This window comes from Halichoeres trimaculatus, unplaced genomic scaffold, assembly GCF_033239565.1.
Source record: "Halichoeres trimaculatus isolate MK-OKI-2021-1 unplaced genomic scaffold, fHalTri1.1 fHalTri1_scaffold_23, whole genome shotgun sequence".
Lineage (NCBI taxonomy): Eukaryota > Metazoa > Chordata > Actinopteri > Labriformes > Labridae > Halichoeres > Halichoeres trimaculatus.
In genome coordinates, this window is record NW_027437201.1 from 7,602,963 (window position 1) to 7,620,830 (window position 17,868).

The following is a 17,868-nucleotide window of genomic DNA, read 5'->3' on the forward strand; positions in this document are numbered from 1 at the left end:
GGTGCAGAAGCACTGTGGAGTATAATGGTTAGTCAATTGATGTAGAGGAGTTAACCACCAAAAAATGACATTTTAAACTAAATATCATCACTTATACGGATGGTAAACGGCTCCCAGGTTTGTGAGATATCAGAGAGTGGACAGAAGAGATCAGCAAGTGGACAGACGTTTTTAGCAGAGAAATCCAGCGTGTACCCAAAGAGCAATTTAAACACACAACTGTGAGTCGATGCTCATGACTGCACTGTCCGTAGACACTTACCACTCTGTGACAGACCAGGATGTAAACATGTGTCAGTAAATCAGAAACACTCCAAAACCAAAAAAAGCACACAGACTACTGAGTCTGAGACCCAGTTCATATTAAAAGAACCAAAAAACTATAACTAGAGTTGATTATTTACCTGTAGACGCTGCTGGTGTTTTGGTGTAAAGTGTGACCCTGTTAACTGGTTAATCTCTGAAACTGTCGGCTGTGAGTCACCAGTTAGCATTGTCGCTATTAACTCCAAAACACCGGTTGCTCTGCGACAGTCAAAACTTGATAGACGTCGCCTCTGTTGTATAGTTTTGTTTCTAAAAACTGACCACAGAACAACCATACTTTTTTATGCTAAGAACAGGTTGAATTTAGTGTTTAAAAACTGATAACTCATCTGAATAAATGGGGGCTGAACTCTGCTTGCGCATCCCTATGATGACGTAGGCTGATAATCCCTGTATACTGAAACCGTTAAGTATAAGTACCATTCGCTTGCTCTGCCTTCCCTGTCCACTTACTAAAGTTCATCTCTTCTCTCTGTTTACTCTTTTTTCGCTATACTGGGAAAGTAAAGCAAGGTAGAGCATCCAGTCGACATGGAGAATGAGTCTGAGCCCAATCCAGATTTTCAACATGACTTTTTCTTTCTTGTCTTCTTCAGAACAACTCTCAATAAACTCTTCCTCTGTTTTTTCTTCCTCTTTTCATCACTCTTTAGGGATGGGTAACTTTTACATTTGAAACGATACGGTACTGATGCCCGGTACTTGGTAATTGGTACCATTACTCAATGGTACCAACTTTCGATACTTTTTTGTGTTTATGTGGTAAAAAGTATACTTTTTTCATGATAAATTCTCAAAGTTTTTCAATTTAACGTATTTATTCTTCAATATATAACCTTGCAATGCTGTGTTTATGTCAGAAAATCGGAAAATCACCTACTCTTCCACTCCCTCACACTCACAAGGATGCATTTGGGTAGCTAAACATGGTACCTTTTGATTTTACGTCAATTGGTACTCAGTACTTTTGACTGAATTCTTTCAATATCTATAAAAGAGTCTAATCTAGTGACTAGTCCCAGCCAAAATAAGCTTCTTGCTTCTAATTCTTTACATACTTCTCTCTTTCCTGATGAAAAAGTGGTGGTGACAGGTAGAGAGTAGAGCATTATTTTTGTCTGTGTGTTTTTTGTCCTCTTTCTCTTCCTTATTGTCTTCCCTCTTTTTGCTAGCACTGAGTAGGACGCTGGATAGGCCATCAGCTAACTGATGAGCCTTGCTGGTATGTCATGACCTAAAGTGATGAAGTACTGGTGAAGAAGAATGGGTTAGCTGCCTGGTAACCCCCTCAACCCATCCATTCCCATTAATCTCAATACTTGGGTTGTATTGGACATCTTGGTCCACTGTTTAGTTATTTAACGTGTCTGTTGTGGGTGTGATGTTTATCTTTTGCATAAGAACAAAAGAACCTTTAACGTATTTAATCCAGGCATAAAAATGAGGGTCTTTAAATGGCTTTTTCTTTCTTACTAGAAAAAAACATAGAGCTCAGGGGAGAGTCAAGCTGTTCCTGATTCAGCACCATGGATAGCTCACTCGACTTTGCCTTTTATGATGTAGCACGCAGGGTGTATTGTCGTCCTTTGGCTTTTTAATCAGAGTTAAGAAACATATGGAAGTGGTAATAAGCAGCGTGAGTCACAGCTTTTGGGAATTTCAGCAAAGTATCAGAAGAAGCAGTCATTAATTTTACCATTTATGTCACAAGGCATGATCAGTTTGCTGCATTATAATTAACAACTGATCGCACTAATTGACCATATGGTTGCCACATAACATATGAAGGATGTCTCTACACTGTCTGTACACTTGTGTAATACTTTAGTCTGCTGCCATTTCCTTCAAGAAGAGCAATAGTTGAAGAGGACAAAATGATTTTTTTAGTGAAGATGAATGTTTATCTGCATAGTCAACTTTAATTACACTTTTTTTTCATCTTTACTGTCAAAGTCAAGGGTAAAATTCTTTGTATTGTAATAGTTTGATTTTTTTCTTCTTAAGATATGGCGCCTCCTCAAAGATTTTTTTTACATGTAAATTGAAAATTCTTGACATGATGGAGTTAAACTCATAATTAAAATAGTGGCTTGTTCTGCAGTCTAATTAATAAAAAACAAGACTAGATTAGAAAAGTGCAAGTGTGTTAAAAGATTCATGTATTGCCCTTAAAAATAGTTCAATGTTATGAAGTATTAAGTGTTATCTGACAGGTAAGAAAACTACAGAGCATAATCAGCTGTGCGTGATAATACATAGTGTACTGATATGATTATATTCATGGTGCATGAGAATTAGAGTCAAAACTACAAACTCCATGTTGTGTCTTGACAGTAGCAGCTGTTAGTGGGAGTTTATGAATATATTTAAATTAAAAGCCGACAGGCATACGAAAGTTTTCAGTCAAACTTTAGAAGTAAGAATTATCAAATTTTGTAGGGAGCTTTGTTTATATCTAGAGGCTAACAGGCTAGCAGAAGTGGACAGTTCCCTTAGACCTTTAAGTTTTCTTTTCAGTGAATGCAGAAGTTTAGCTTGAATCACAACAAGCTTTGCACTTAACACTGAGCGAGTCATTAAAGTTCCATTGATTTATTTACAGTGGGGAAAATAAGTATGGAACACGTCAACTTTTTTCTCATTACATATATTTCCAAAGCTAAAGTTCAAGTCCATAACTTATTATTATGTGGAATTAAGTACGATGACACAGGAAAAATGTAATGAACACACCATGGAGAGGCTGTATACTTTGACAAGGAAATGCACCACACCACCTGAAATCTGTCTGTAATCCTTACTTGAACTTCTAATTAGTGCCAACCAACATCAGCTGGGCTAGCGCAAATTGATGGTCCTATAAAAAAGGTTGTTTTTTCACCAAGCAGTGAAATACGACACACCCCATGATGGGTAAAGACAAAGAGCTCTCTGAAGACATTCACAACCTGATTGTTGCTCAGCATCAGAATGGAACTGGTTACAGACTTACATCAAAGCACCTGAATATCCCAGTTAGCACTGTTGGGGCCATTATTCGCAAGTGGGAGAAGCACCACCTTACCATCAACAGGCCACGCACAGGAGCTTCTTTCAAGATTTCTGACCAGGGAGTCAGAAAGGTAGTCAGAAGAGTACTCATCGAGCCAAGGACCACCCTGAAAGTGCTCCAGAAAGACTTGGAGGCAGCAGGTACAATTGTTACAGAGAAAACAACAGGCAATGCACTCCATCGTCATGGCCTCTATGGACGCTCAGCCCGCAAGACTCCATTCCTCAAGAAAAGGCATGTTGAAGCTGGTTTCAAGTTTGCTAAACAGCATCTTGACAAGCCTGTAGAATACTCGGACAATGTTGTCTAGTCAGATGAGACCAAATTAACTTTTCGGCTGCCGTACTACATACCATTGGAGGAGAAATTTCACTGCACATCACCCAAAAAACACTATACCAACAGTGAAGTTTGGAGGTGGAAGCATCACGGCATGGGGTTGTTCCTCATCTCATGGTATTGGCAAACTTCATATAATTGACGGAGCAATGGATGGAGCCATGTATGGGGAAATTCTTGATAGGAATCTGCTGCCATCCACCAGGATGATGAAGATGAGACGTGGCTTGACCTCCCAGTAGGACAACGATCCAAAGCACACGGCAAAGTTGACTCTCAAATGGTTTCAAAAGAAGAAAATCAATCTGTTAGAACGTCCTAGTCAATCACCTGACTTAAATCCAATTAAACATTTGTGGAAAGAACTAAAGAAAAGGGTTCCCCAAAGGGCACCAAAGAATATTCAAGATTCAAAGACAACCAGTGCAGAGGAATGGGCCAAAATCACACCTGAGCAGTGTGGGCAATTAGTTAGAACATACAAGAAGCGTCTGGAAGCTGTCATTGCAAACAAAGGCTTCTCCGCCAAGTATTAGATGAGTCTCAGTTAGCGTATTCAATACTTTTATTCCTGCGTTATCGTACTAAATTCCACATAATCATTATTTATGGACCTGAACATTGTGATTTCTGTTCATGTGTGGATTATTTGAGTTAAAACCAATGTCTGGTAGAAATTTTGTTTGAATTGCATCTTTGAAAATAAATGTGATGAGAAAAAAGTTGACGCGTTCAATACTTATTTTCCCCACTGTATAAAATTTATGGTTATTTTTTAATTCTGAAACAGTTACACTTTGAAGCATGAGCATAGCATGGCTATTTCCTGGAAGCAGTGTGAGCCATTGCTTACCCATACTCAGGTTTTATCCTTGGATGTTCTTATCTGTGAAAGAGTGTGAGGTTTTGCCATTTAACAGAGAAGCTCTGACTCCTCTGTTGGAGTCATTGTACTGCCTAACAAGACATCCAGGTTCTGCTCCAGCAGGTAACCCATATGACAGTCCAACTGAGACTTCCCCTGTGAAGACGACCTGCAGGGTATTTGCAAGTGCATTGATCCCACAAGAGCTTGAATTTCCAAGTGAGTAGATTTCATGCAGCTGAGGAGGCGACTTAGTTTAAACTCGTAGTACCTTGCTTTTCTCCCATTTAAGTGATAGCAGAAGGTCAAGGGGGGAGAGAAAGACGCAACAGTTGCGAGAAAAGAAGCCTGGTAATAACAGAAGAACAAATGGCCAGCAGTGGGATGACATCTTGTGCGAATATCATGCCACAGAAGGCCATTAGGAGTGCTGCTTTGTGAGATAGTAAGACAATAAGAGGGGAAAGTTGCCAGCAATGGGGAAACCAGCTCAAGGAGGAATGAATTCCATTAATCCCAATGAGGAGCAGTTGTCATCTTTGACCAGCAGGTCAATGCAGAAACTGCTTGTTTGTGTATATCTGAATGATGCCCATAAAAACTAAATACGCCATTTGCTGTGCTGGTGAGAAAAGAAAAGGACCGAGTCTGCAGTGACAACAGGAGTGATGTTTCATTCCCTTGGATGTGTAGTCCTAAGGGGGAGGGGGTGCAGATCAGCTCTGGTAAATAGTGGCTCACCAGGGAGCTGAAATGCAGACACCAGCAGCAGGAGGAGACATTGATTCTTGATATTATGCAGGGGATAATAATCAATACAGCTCGTGCTTATTTCCACAAAGTGAGCCAGGTGAGCAAAAACCACATGGCAGGAGCTTTTTTTGTGATACGCATGTTCCCAAAATGTCGGCTTTTTTAACTGCAGAGCCGGGATGACAGTGGATCCAAAGAGAGGCTGCTGAGAGCGAAAAGTCCTGAATTACTTAGCAAAAAGCTTGTTCATGATCTGGAAGCACAGATGACAGCCATGGAGAGGGAAGCAGACCATAGGAAGGGCCCCTCGGACATATTTTACACAGGATAACTGACACAATGGCCACTCCTGCAGCTCCCTAACACTCCATGAAGCCGTAAATATCCCTGCACCGGGAGACACCCAGGGGATTGGACCAGATGAAATGATATCGTGTTCTGGTGACAACCCTCCAGGACCAAGATAAGTGAGATAGCAAAGAGATGAACTTTAACCGACTCTAGTGGACATCCATCAAGGGCCCTGACCTTAATGGCTCCCTCAAGACCACAGAAGTAAGGTCCCCAAACCACACTCAGGAATACAGAACACTATGGTCAACGACTAAGGTCAGTGACCACAGTATCTACAAGACCAAAATACCACAAAAATTCGCCAAGAGACCACAGTCTGTGATAAAAGAAATTATCACAAGCTTCATATCTGCACCAGCTGCTCTATTAAAACTGTTAAATCCCCTTTTTTTAATCTTTCTCTTGATTTAAGTTCAGAGAAACAGATTAATTTAATGTTTAATCTGAAGTCTGTGGTGTTAAAGTGTGTTTGGCAAAAGGTTTTGACGCAAAGTAAAACTCACACTCTAACTTTCTTGTGTTAAATTGAATGTCCTCATGCCTGCTCCTTTAACACTTACAGTTTGTTGACAAGCTCCTGTAGAAAGCATGTTTGGGTGTACAGATCTCACAGGCAGCTCTTTTCCCTGCAGGGGAGATTTGCTCTTGGACCTTGAAACCTTCTATGATGCGTCGTAAAAATGTTGCTTGTTACAGAAAGGATGCAGTGCATCTCCAAGACACAATCTTGTTTCTGCACACAGCATTGAAACATGACACAAACAGATGATTCACTTTTTAATTTGGGAGCAAATAATACTCCACTTTGAAATTTCTCAGTACTTTGTTGGTCATATACTGTGGCTCTAATGTGTGTGTCGAGCATAGACTATAAAATATGAATATAGTCTCCATGACATCACCCATTTGTTCCTGATGCAGAGTAATGAAGCCAAATAGTGATTAGGGGCCATATTGGATATGACTTTGAGCTTCCTTTTCTGTCTAACAGCTAAAGGGCCCCTGTCAGTTACCTGAGCTGAGCTGAGTCTCAAGCCGTGTTCTGAACAGGGCTCTAAATATGTTTTTAATGCTGTTGAAGTAAGATTTTTGGCTTGTACGAGGTTTGCAGTCTTTCTACAGCCAGCCCCATGCAGATGCTCAATAAACAGCAACTTCAAGCACTTCTACACAGGCTTCATTTTTCTAAACCATATGTTGCCTTTTGGTGTCAAGTGGAAAGGGTGCATATTGAGGCTCGCTTCATTTAGGGGAGGAGCTGAAAATGATGACATCTTAAGCCTCGCTGCCCAACTGTTAGGGGTAGGAGAAAAAATAGAAAATCTGTATCAGGATTTTTTTTTTTTTGACATTATCAAAGGTAGGGTTGGCAGCCCTGAAAAACTAGCATGAATTTGAATGTAGCATCTCATCAGGACTCCTCCCAGCCCCTCCTCCCCCTCCCCTTGGAGCTCGTCCAAAGCAACGCCCTCGCTCACATGCACCAGTGCCACTGATTTGCGACCAAAGCGTTAAAAAGTACAGCAAAAAAACAAATAAACAAGCGTGACTTTTGTTTGTACTCGCTACTATGCTAGCATGATCCACTTTGACCTGTGACACAATATCAGGAGTAAAGCTATGATACAAATAGTACATGTACATTTTCTCTAGGACTTACTAAATATCACAAATTCTTTTCTGCTTGTCAGAGCTCTTGTGGTGAGAGTTTATTAGACTCTGATTCAGACTACAGCCCAGAGCCAAGTACTTCATCGGGTCAGAGGGGACAGGCCCGTGGTCAAGCAAAAGGGGCAGTAGTTAGAGGCAGGGGAACAGAAAAAGAAAAGAAAGCCACCGTCTTTCTTTTCTTGCTCTGTTTAGCTGGAAGAGCGGTTACCAGTAATCAGGGTATGGGTAGTTTCTCTGCCATTCTTCTGCTGAGTGCGAACCTGTTCATTACTAAACTCGGGAACACGCGTTGAGTCAGGGGCAGTGCGTGCCAGTGAGATGTACATGCAGGAGGAGGGCAAAACGGCAGGACAGGATTTGATTGGTTTAACAGATTGGATCCTAATTGATGTGATTGGCTGATGTTTTGCTGGGTTTTCTCCTGCTGTAGATAACGGATAGTATTCGCTCTCATTTAAGAACACATCATGTATTGCTTACTATCAGGACTCAACATGTATCTAAATCAAACTACCAATTATACCTTTAAGATCAGGATTCTTTGTCATTTTGTTTTTAATTTAAATTCTTCATTTCAGTCGTTGTGTATAAACTGGATTGGAAAAAAAAGTTACCTTTTTTTTTTTTTGGCAGAGAAACATTTTTCTCTGACTTACATGATGTACATTTTATGGAAAAATATGGCTCCTGATGTAGTCTGTAGTCATCATCGTCTAACTTTTTCACACAGTCTGGTGTTAAAAAAAAAAAAAGCAAACTCAAAATTACAAAAATTGTAAATATCGAAGAGTCGCAATTTAATTCTAATTGGCACCCCAAAAATTGTAATAGAATCAATTCAGGAGAATAGCACATTGTCCCAGCCCTACCAACTGTACCATGTGCTTCAGGAAGTGGTTCAGATCTTACCATTAGGTTTGACAGTGACATAGACCCCTCAGAATCCACTCAAAATATGGGCTTTTTATTGGCAGTTGTGGCCACTTAAGAGTTTGGATAGTGCTCACATAGTTTGGAGGTAGTTTGAAACTGTTGAGAAACTTTATCCTTGAATGAAAATGAATAAAATCTGCTCTATACATCATTGTCCAAGTTGCACAAGCATATTCAGAGCCCTCTTCCTTGTTCCACGAGTCATCCACTGTCTACTGTCATATCATATGATATTATTACATTCAACAATTATTTGTTTTACACATATGTGATCATTCATGTAAAGAAATTAATTGGTTGAACATTTTTTTGTAATTTAAAGTCATCCCCAGGAACCATAACAGACAAAAATTCAACGCATCACACATTATGTGGTTCTATACAACTTTGTGTGATTATACGCCTGACCAGCAGGTGGTGTGTGTACAAATGAAGCTTTGAGATATGAACTCTTTATCGAACCGGTTGGCTCAAGTGCTTCAGTGCTTCATTAGGCTTCATCTCTTCATCACTACCCTCCAGCATACCTCTGAAAAAGCAATTTTTCACAATGTTCCAGAAACATCCAATCTAATAATAGCTGACATTAAAACACCTTAAGTGAGATAGCTCCAGGTAAATGTCTTTGTGCTTTTATGACTTATGTTAGTACATGTGGAATGCCTTTTGTCCAATGAAGCTAGTTTTTCAGAACTGACATTTTTTGTACTTTTCAACTAAATTTCAAAAATTAAATACAAAGATCTTGAAATGTTTCCCCACACTAGGCATTTAATTGCCGTCTTTTAAGTCTTCCATCAAAAAACGTTGAATCGCAAATCTCACAAAACCATTCATCTTATCTCTCTCCAAAGAACAAACTGTTTAACAATTAAAACCAGTTTTTCAGTGATGTGACTATTCCACAAGAAGTCCTTAAAGGTTTTTCTTTTCTCTTCTTGAGAATCTTCAAATGCTTGTGAAGGGTAAAAAGAGCCCGGAGAATTCCTGGGAGGGATTGGCTGTCAACATGCTGTCAAGTTCAAAAGCATCTTCAGAACGGGATGTTACCGCTCCACTCTCCTAAAACGGCAAACAATACCGACAGACTCATCGCTGGCATTAGCAGGCCGCTGATAAATGATGCCAACTATACAGGAGGATGGAGACGTCAGAGTGCTGCAGTCGTGTCAGTCATTTTCCATTATTTATGAAAATCAATTGAGAAAGCAACCTCAGGGTGATGCAAATTGTTATTGTGAAACAATGCATTCCAAACGGCATAATTTCAGCCGTTTGGGGAATGTGACGAGTTTGGAAATTGATCTAATTTTTTGCCCTGAGCTACGAGGAGCTTAGACACTAATGAACGATGTTGTTTGGGGTTTTGTAGGTGTGATTTCAGGGTTTTTTTTGTTTTAAACTACTTTTTTCTTTATTCTTTTTTAAAATACCTGTTTGCTCTGATATCTTCTCCCCAAACACAGAAGAACACAGTAGTTTTAAGGACCTACCTGATGATTATTTTGTTTTTACATCAACTTTCATCCAAGTTTAGAAGAATTAATTATGTAGACTTTGAAAAAAACTGAAGACATATCTTAATATCTGATTTCTGTCAAAATCTGTGTTCAGGAAGTTGTCCTAAAACTTTACCCACAACAATATAAATGTTTGAAATGAGCTCAACATTTTGTAGCTCACAGAAAGCATGAAGAGATTTATTTTATTAGGAAACTCAATTAATACATGCACAGGAGGTTTTATTTCGTCCACAAGCAAAAAATCCAAAGCAGAAAACTTAAAGTGGGTATTAGCATGAAACCAAGGTGTTTGATCTTCTGTATGCTGAAGTTTTGCTTGACATAGGTTTGTAAGTTATGCTGTTTAAGTAAGAGTGGTTAGATCCCTCAATATTTTCCTAATTCATCCATACAGCACTGATGACTCATGCTTTGTTGTGATGAGACAGCAGACTGTTGTTGAAGTTGTGAGCAACCAACAGAAAATTATCCATGAAATTGGGCTCAGATTAAGCTTAGTATTGGGTCAGCTGAGTCGGCTACCTGCCAAAGTCCCCTTGGACAAGACACTGAACCCCAAATATCTCCATGTGGATGTTTATGGACTACATTAGCTTATGCTGATGGTCTTTAAGCAATGTCAGCTGTCAGTTTGTGATTGAAGAGTAAAGGATGGGTGACTGGCTGTGTGAAAGTGCTTTAAATGGTTGGAGAGGCCACATTTAAGTAATTTAGTGGGTTGCTAGGAGCGGCCTTGTTGGCTATGGCTGCCTTTTGCAGCAGCTCTCTCTTCTTTGCCCATTTCTCGTAACTTTTTTTTTCTCTCTTTTTTGTAATCTTTGCATTTGGTGTGGATCATTACTTTGTATGGCTCATTTGTTGGTCATGGACACCAAACTTTTTGTGGCTTCAGCGATATTTTTTACTATTTTTGCTCCTGTGTTTGTCCGGAGATCCTACAACTCAGCTGTTAGCAGCCTGTAGCATGTCAATGCTAACTGGTGCAAGGCCTGATGTCTTCCCACAAGGTGAGGAGAAGGAGGCGAGGAGGACGTGCTGGTTAACAGGTGTGAGCTAAGAAGTGACGACATGGACCTGTCCTTCCATCCATTGTTATTGGGAACGTAAGATCTATCTCCAATAAGATGGACAACCCAGTAACAGAGGGAATACCTGAGGGCAGAGTAGCATCATGCTATTCACTGACATGGATAACAGAGCTAACATCAGACACCAACGCCATGTTGGAAGAACTTCACCTGCTGTGAGCAGACAGGATCCAGGAGACAGATGGAGCATGACTGAAGAAGCTCAGTCCTGGACCCTGTGGAGGTGGAGGCTGGCTGAACTGGAGAATGATGGACAGGCTGTCATCATCTATTTTCTTATGGACCTTTTTGCACTTTCTATACATTTTCTTACCTTTGTTTTCTTGATTGCTGCTGTGACTTCAATTGTGTTGTACTTGTTACAATGACAATAAAGTTCTATTCTATTCTATTCTATTACCATCTAACACACACAGAGGCTAAAGCCACAATTTTGGGGGTCCAGCTTCAGTTTCTAGCTCTTGGTCATGGGATAGCCAAACTAGGCTGTTCATTTTTGCAGGAGGTGCATTCACAGTCAGTCTTTCATTCATTCATTTATTCATCTTCTACCTCTTATCGTGTTCAGGGTCATGGGTGGCTGAAGCCTATCCCAGCTGTCTTAGGGCAAGAGGCGGGGTACATCCTGGACTGGTCACCAGTCAATTACAGGGCTGACACACAGAAACCGACAACCTTTCACACACACACACACACACACACACTCACAGCTACGGGCAATTTAGAATCACCAATTAACAAGCTGAGCATGTTTTTGGACTGTGGGAGGAAGCCAATGTACTCAGAGAGATACCAGGCATGCACAGGGAGAATGTGAAAACTCCACTTAGAAAGGCCCACCTTGCCTGGACTGGGATTTTTAACTGGTGACCTTCTTGCTGTGAAGCAGCATTCCTTACCAGTGTGCCACCGTGTGTGTCCAGATATTTAAAAGAAAAGCTGCGTTTATCCTGCCTGTCTTCACCCGTCATATTTAACCAGCAAAATGCTTCGGAAAATTCATTTAAAAAAAAAAAAAGTTATTTTGGGGTGGCCAATAAGATTTTTGGGGGAACCCTCTGGATCCACCCCTTCGAAAATGGAATAAACGCCCTAGCAAAAAAAAATAAAAAAAAATGAAATAGTTGTAATTTTGAAGTAAATGGTGGTTTAAAAAAACAAACAAAACAAAACATGGTGTTGCAAATAATTTATTAATCCAAATATTTAAAGCCTTCATTACTCTAAATAATCAAATACTTTTTAAGGCCCCCATGAGTCATGGGCCCTAAGAGTGGTCCCATCTTTTCCCCTTCTGCTTCCAGCTTTGAGTGCTCTGCTGTGAAACCTCCTCTCTTCGATCATCCGCCAAAATTTGCCTCCAGGTTAACACTTGTGCATCCAACAGATGTCTGCTCTTGTTTGTTAATCAAACAGTAAGTGGCTGTAATGGGTCTATTTGAATTCCAGGTTGTAACGCTGAATAAACTCCAAAGGATGGGGGCGGGGTAGGGTGGGGTGAATGCTTGTGCAAGAGAATCTGCAGGGAAATGGTTTTAAAATAACCTGATACTGTGATCTGTGGGAAGAGCCCATTGTTTTTACAGTGATTTAACTGTACCAGCATTGGAGCCATATCTCAGGTGCATTGATTCTACATCGCAGGCGTTTTATAAATACAATCTGGCTTGCTTACACTCCACCCTGAGTGTATTTTTCACTCATATTCTAATATCAATAAGTTGCCCTGCCCATAAAACTATATCTGGCTGTGCTGTCCCCTGTGAACAGTAAAATAAGGGATTCATCCACTGCCCGCTGGAGTATCAGGCTGAAGTAGTGCTCTAACTCGCCAATAAATTATGAGCCAGGTGTTTGGTTTGTTTGCTCTTGTGTGCCGCTGGTGGAAGCCATCGGGGTGGCGCCTCCCTCCCTCCCTCCTTTCCCCCATCCCTGTTCCTCCTCCTCATCCACCTCCTTCTCCTCTCAGGCTCCCTCCCTCCCTGCCTCCTTCTATCTCACCGCTCCCTGGGGTGTGTCTATGGCAGCGCCTCTCCTCTGCGCGCCGTGTGCGCGCGTAAATGTGTGTGCGGCGTGCGCTGCTGTTGCTGCCGCCTCCTCCCTCTCCCTCTCCCTGCCTTCTATCTGCATCTGCTGCAGAGCTTAGCCAACACGCATCTCTCTTTTCCCCCTCTACCTATTTCTACCTAGAGTAATCTTTTCTTTCTCTTCCCTTTTCTTTGGACTGATAAGGGAGTCAGCAAACACCTCCACCAGCGGAGTCTGGGGAGGAGAAGAGATGGGGCACTCACTGTAGTCGTCACTTTGGAGTATTGAGGACGGCGGTGAACCGGAGGAGAGCGCCGGATGGGTTAGGAGCCGTGAAACCCACATCACTCACCGCGGATTGAGCAAGCGTCCTCCCCTCCCTCCTCATCCTCCTCTTCACCTCCCTCCATCCTCTTTTCCTCTCCCTCTCTCTCTCTGTCTGCAGCCTCCAAGAACAGCCGCCGCATCATTTTTTTCAGAGCAGCAGCCCCCTCCCTCCTTCCTTCCTTCCCTCCATCCTCTCTTCTTTGCTGCTTGCACCACTGTGGGAATGCAGCGAAGGTAAACGAATCGTAAATGCTTCTTCTTTTCACCCCTCTCCCGGATTTATCCTCTCACGGTGTCGGAGTACGAGCAGACAGCTCCGGAGACGCACCGCTGTCACTCCGGGAGCATCAGACTGGGGTGGTCGGCGTGAGGGATTGGACCCGGATCACTTGGATTTAGCTCGCTATCCCGGATACCACCCCCCGACTCATTGGCAGATCACATCAGATTTCTTCTGCCCTGTCTGGGAACAGTTTCGGTGGCTTTCACCCTCTGGATTACCGGCAGCTGGAGCGCCCATAACGTTGGCCGGGCACGCAGAACTGGGTGCTATTACAGGCAAACTTGAACTAGACACCTGCAAGAGAGGAGGGAGAGCTCTCTGATGCATGCAAAAGAGGTAAAAATAACTCATGTAAAGCCTGAGAGAATGAAGGAGGAGTCGTGGTTTGTGTTTTAAGGACCTTATGCGGCCGATAATCAGCCAAATGAGAGTGGAGAAGGGTGCTGCCGTAGCCTGGATTGTTGATCTACGCACGCACGCACACACATGGATTTACAGCTCCAGCCTGAAGCGGATCGATATCCTCCTCGGTTTTTTTAACGTCGGCTTTTTTAACAAGGGAGTGAAGCATCCTGGGATTTATCACCGCTTCGTTAGCGCTGAACTACAGTGAGGCGCCCCCTCGCTTCGCTCTCTCACCTGTCCATAACCTGTGTGCTGCTGTGGAAGTGTGTAGACTAGTGCATATCTGTGTGTGCGTGTGTCTGAGTGTGTAAGAGAGTGTGTTTGAGAGCGCGTGTTTGTGTGTGCGTGTTTGGTGTGTTGTCCGCCAGAGGGAGTGTAGGTTATATCGCTTGTGAATGCGTTTGAGGACAGTGCCAGTGTTTAATTAGCCGTACGTGACTGTGAGTGATCTCATGTCTGCCTGGTGATTGTGTTTATCCTTCATGTTTGTGCATGTAGATGTTTACGCTAAGTATTGTGTGGGCACTTCCTTAAGATGCCCTGCACTTCTTCTTCCTCACCATGCCCCCTTTCTTGTACATGCCTGAGTAATATTTGGCCCCCAGTCTGACCCCTGAATCACCCTAGAGACAAAGAAAAGAAAAAAACCTGTCAGTATGAGTGACCGCTCAGGTGCCACCCCTCTAGCACCCATGACGCTAGAGGAGCCAGGGGCTGAACAAGCTTCTCCCAGAGCCCCAGGCCCTCTACGCTGCGGCCCCTGTGCTGTGTGGCCCCGCCAGCAGACTTGGCTGTGTGCCGTACCCCTGGTGATGGGCTTTGTGGGACTAGGACTCAGTCTCATGCTGCTGAAATGGATTGTGGTGGGTTCAGTCCAAGACTATGTCCCAACTGATTTGGTGGATCCTAAAGGTAGCATCGGTCAGGACCCTATATTCCTCTCCAAACCCAGTGCCATGCCCAAAGGGCCCGACATTCCCACAGCCACCACGACTTCAGCTGCCTCCACCACAGCTATGGTGTCCACTACCACGCCACTAGCCGCGGACGGTACCGCCTCCCCGCCAAGAACTCGTTCGGGTCCACCAGCGAACCACTCTGCCAATGGAAGCTCTGCCAATGGCGATGGCAACCGCGTGCCACACCATCACAACCGTGGGACTGTGGTCACGACCTCCACCACCACTCGCGCCACCAGGCTCGCCCCGCCACCCAGCGTTAAAGAGGTGCCCCCTCGCAACACTGTCAGGAAAGGTCCCAGTAATGGGCGCAACGGAGCTGCCAACCCAAAGCCAGGACAGACTTCTGCTACCTTTACCACCACGACCTCCACCACCACCACTACGGCTACTGTGAAGACCACCGTCAAGGTGCAGCCAACCCCCTCCCAGCCAGTCCCGGCCAAGCCTACATCGCGTTGGAATCACCCTCGAGGCAACAAGGGCCCGGCTACACGCCCACAGCATCGCTTCCGAACACGTAAGTTCACTGTTTTTGGGTGTACGGAGCTGTTAGACTGAGAGCAGCTGTGTGTGAGGTTATCTGCTGAACTTCAGTTGAGTGTTTGACGAGAGCTCTTTTCGGGGCCTTTACAGCAGCAGTAATGGTATGTCACTACAGCAGGAAGTTATCACATAGACTTTTATCCATCAGTTAAAAAAACAAAAACTTTTTGTCCAGTGTGCTTTGATATGACTCATGGTCTCAGAATATAAATTATTTCCTTTTATACTCACATGGAAAGTGGATACTCCAGCAGCTTAACATTAATCGTATTCATTAGTACAGACAGATATCAGGGGATATTCTCAGTATTTTCACCCCTCTCGTCTTTATCTTTCACTTGTGCATTAAGCCGATATGAATCTTACCTCCGAGGAGGTTTTTTCTCGCACGCTGGTTTAAACACCATTTAAGGCCGGGTTCCATCCACAAGAATTTATTTTGTTTTGTCTGCCGGAGTCAGGATGTTAAAGCTTTGTGATGGCAGTGGTGACTAAAGACGGCATATTTGTTTTATGAAAACAAATAGCAGGAGCTGGTGAGGTGTCAAAGTGGGAGAAAGGTTAGCTCTCACCTCCTGTCTAGAGGAATCAGATACAGCAGGGCCACACATCTCATTCAGATGAGAGGATATCTGGGAGCGGAGTGTCGCAGGTACGGCTCTCGCACTGCAGGGAGACACTGAGGAGGCTCAGAGGGGGGAAATAAATGGAAACAGAGATGAGAGTGAGGTTGCGGAGGACAAGTGGATTTAGATGAGGCTGGAAATGGAGAAAACGAGGGTGCTATACTTTGAAAAACAACAGAAGCTAAAGAGGAAGGCGAGGGGAGGAAGAGAAAAGCAGGAAGCACAACAAAGCAAGGGAATGAGGAGTGGAGTGGGAGCAGGGAGACGTGAGGAAGAGAGATGGCAGATGGAGTGGGCTAACTGAGGGAAAGGCTTCGGGGAGATAGAGGGTATAAAGCAGGGGAGCAGTGAATTTTGCATATTTAGTATTGTATAAAGACGGAAAGCTTCCTGATTATTCATACCACATGGGACATGTTTTTAACATCACAGTATTTTTTTCAGACGTGGGTGGGGCAGGATGCAAGTCAAATCATGAGCACTGACTGTGGAGACGGTTTTTCGTTCTCTCACTCCAGGCGATCTTAGTTTAATAAATTCTGTTGGAACATGGGATTTAATTGGCAGCTTTGATTTAAAACTCACTTTTGGCTCATGGTCTATTTGTAGCCACTTATTACCATGATTTCCTGTAGATAGATCTATGCATAATCAAGAAATTTGATAAAATTATTATGTTAAAGCTTCTGTGAGAATTATTTTGAGTGGTTATAAAATGGAATGGAATGAATATTTGTTATTTTTATGAGCTACAAAGCAGATGAAACTGTGATGGAGTGTGTGAAAAGAAAGTGAAGGTAACAGTCAACAACTCTACTCAAGGAAAAGATCGTACATATAAGCTTATGTTTGGTGAAATCATCCTTAATTCCCGTGTCCTAAGCCTGAATTCACCTACTAACACTGAATTTCAACACTTGGTACAGAGTAGACGTGTCCGCACACAGGACTGTTTCATTCACACTCCTCTTGTAGTACAATCCTTTACTCCAGAGGCGATGACGTCACACAGCAGAGCTGCCAAACAGCTGAAAGCTGCCAAAGCGGGCAGCCCCCCTGTGTGAACATCAGGACACATCTGTTTGTACTGTATGCTATGAAAGGACACTGCCTTCGAAAGCAACATCATACTTTCTATTTTTCTTCAATGGCAGTCAGGGAAACTGTGCTAAGTGTCGATTTTTCTTCCTCAGTTCCACCTCCTATAGAGACTTCCATGCTTCTTTACACTTTACATCCATGTTAGCACATTATCCACACTGCTTATTCAATACACCACACTGCTAACAAATACATACGCAAAAGAGAGGGAAGAAAATGTTATCCGTTCGACAGATGTTGCTGTTAAGTCATCATGTCTGTGTCGACATCAGGCAGGGTGGGCTGACATGTTGCCCCAGTTGTGAAATCTTTATCCCTGCATTAGGAAAATACGTGTTAGGCTACAGGTGGCACCGGAACACATGTTGGGAACATCCAGCATGCTTTTTGGTGATATTTGAGAGAAAATGACAGAGAAACTAAAAGAAACATCAAATTTCGAAGCCTAGTATGTGGTTACAGAATGGATCTCGAATGTGTATAATGTGATGATGTGATGTTTCCCTAAGCTTTAATATGATCTGACAGGGTAAGTCTTTTTCTGTGTGACCTCAGTTGGCAGATGTGCTGCGGAACTAAAAAGTTTTGCGATGTGAAAATGCTGCCATGGCCCAGGGTCTTTGTGCTATCAGACATCTGTGATAGAAATCAGGTTGAAATAATTTCTTCTGGATCAAGCGTTTGATAA

The 17,868-nt window shown here is 42.8% G+C and overlaps 1 protein-coding gene across 1 annotated transcript in view; it reads left to right on the forward strand.

Annotated features, from left to right (window-relative positions):
- Positions 1-13,014: 13,014 nt before the first annotated feature.
- The window catches only part of nrg3b (neuregulin 3b), a 324,753-nt gene continuing 319,899 nt past the window's right edge, over positions 13,015-17,868 (forward strand). The window contains exon 1 of the mRNA XM_074663848.1: positions 13,015-15,427. Within this exon, the coding sequence (XP_074519949.1) occupies positions 14,605-15,427 (823 nt within the window). The 5' untranslated portion in view covers positions 13,015-14,604. The remainder of the gene's footprint in view (positions 15,428-17,868) is intronic.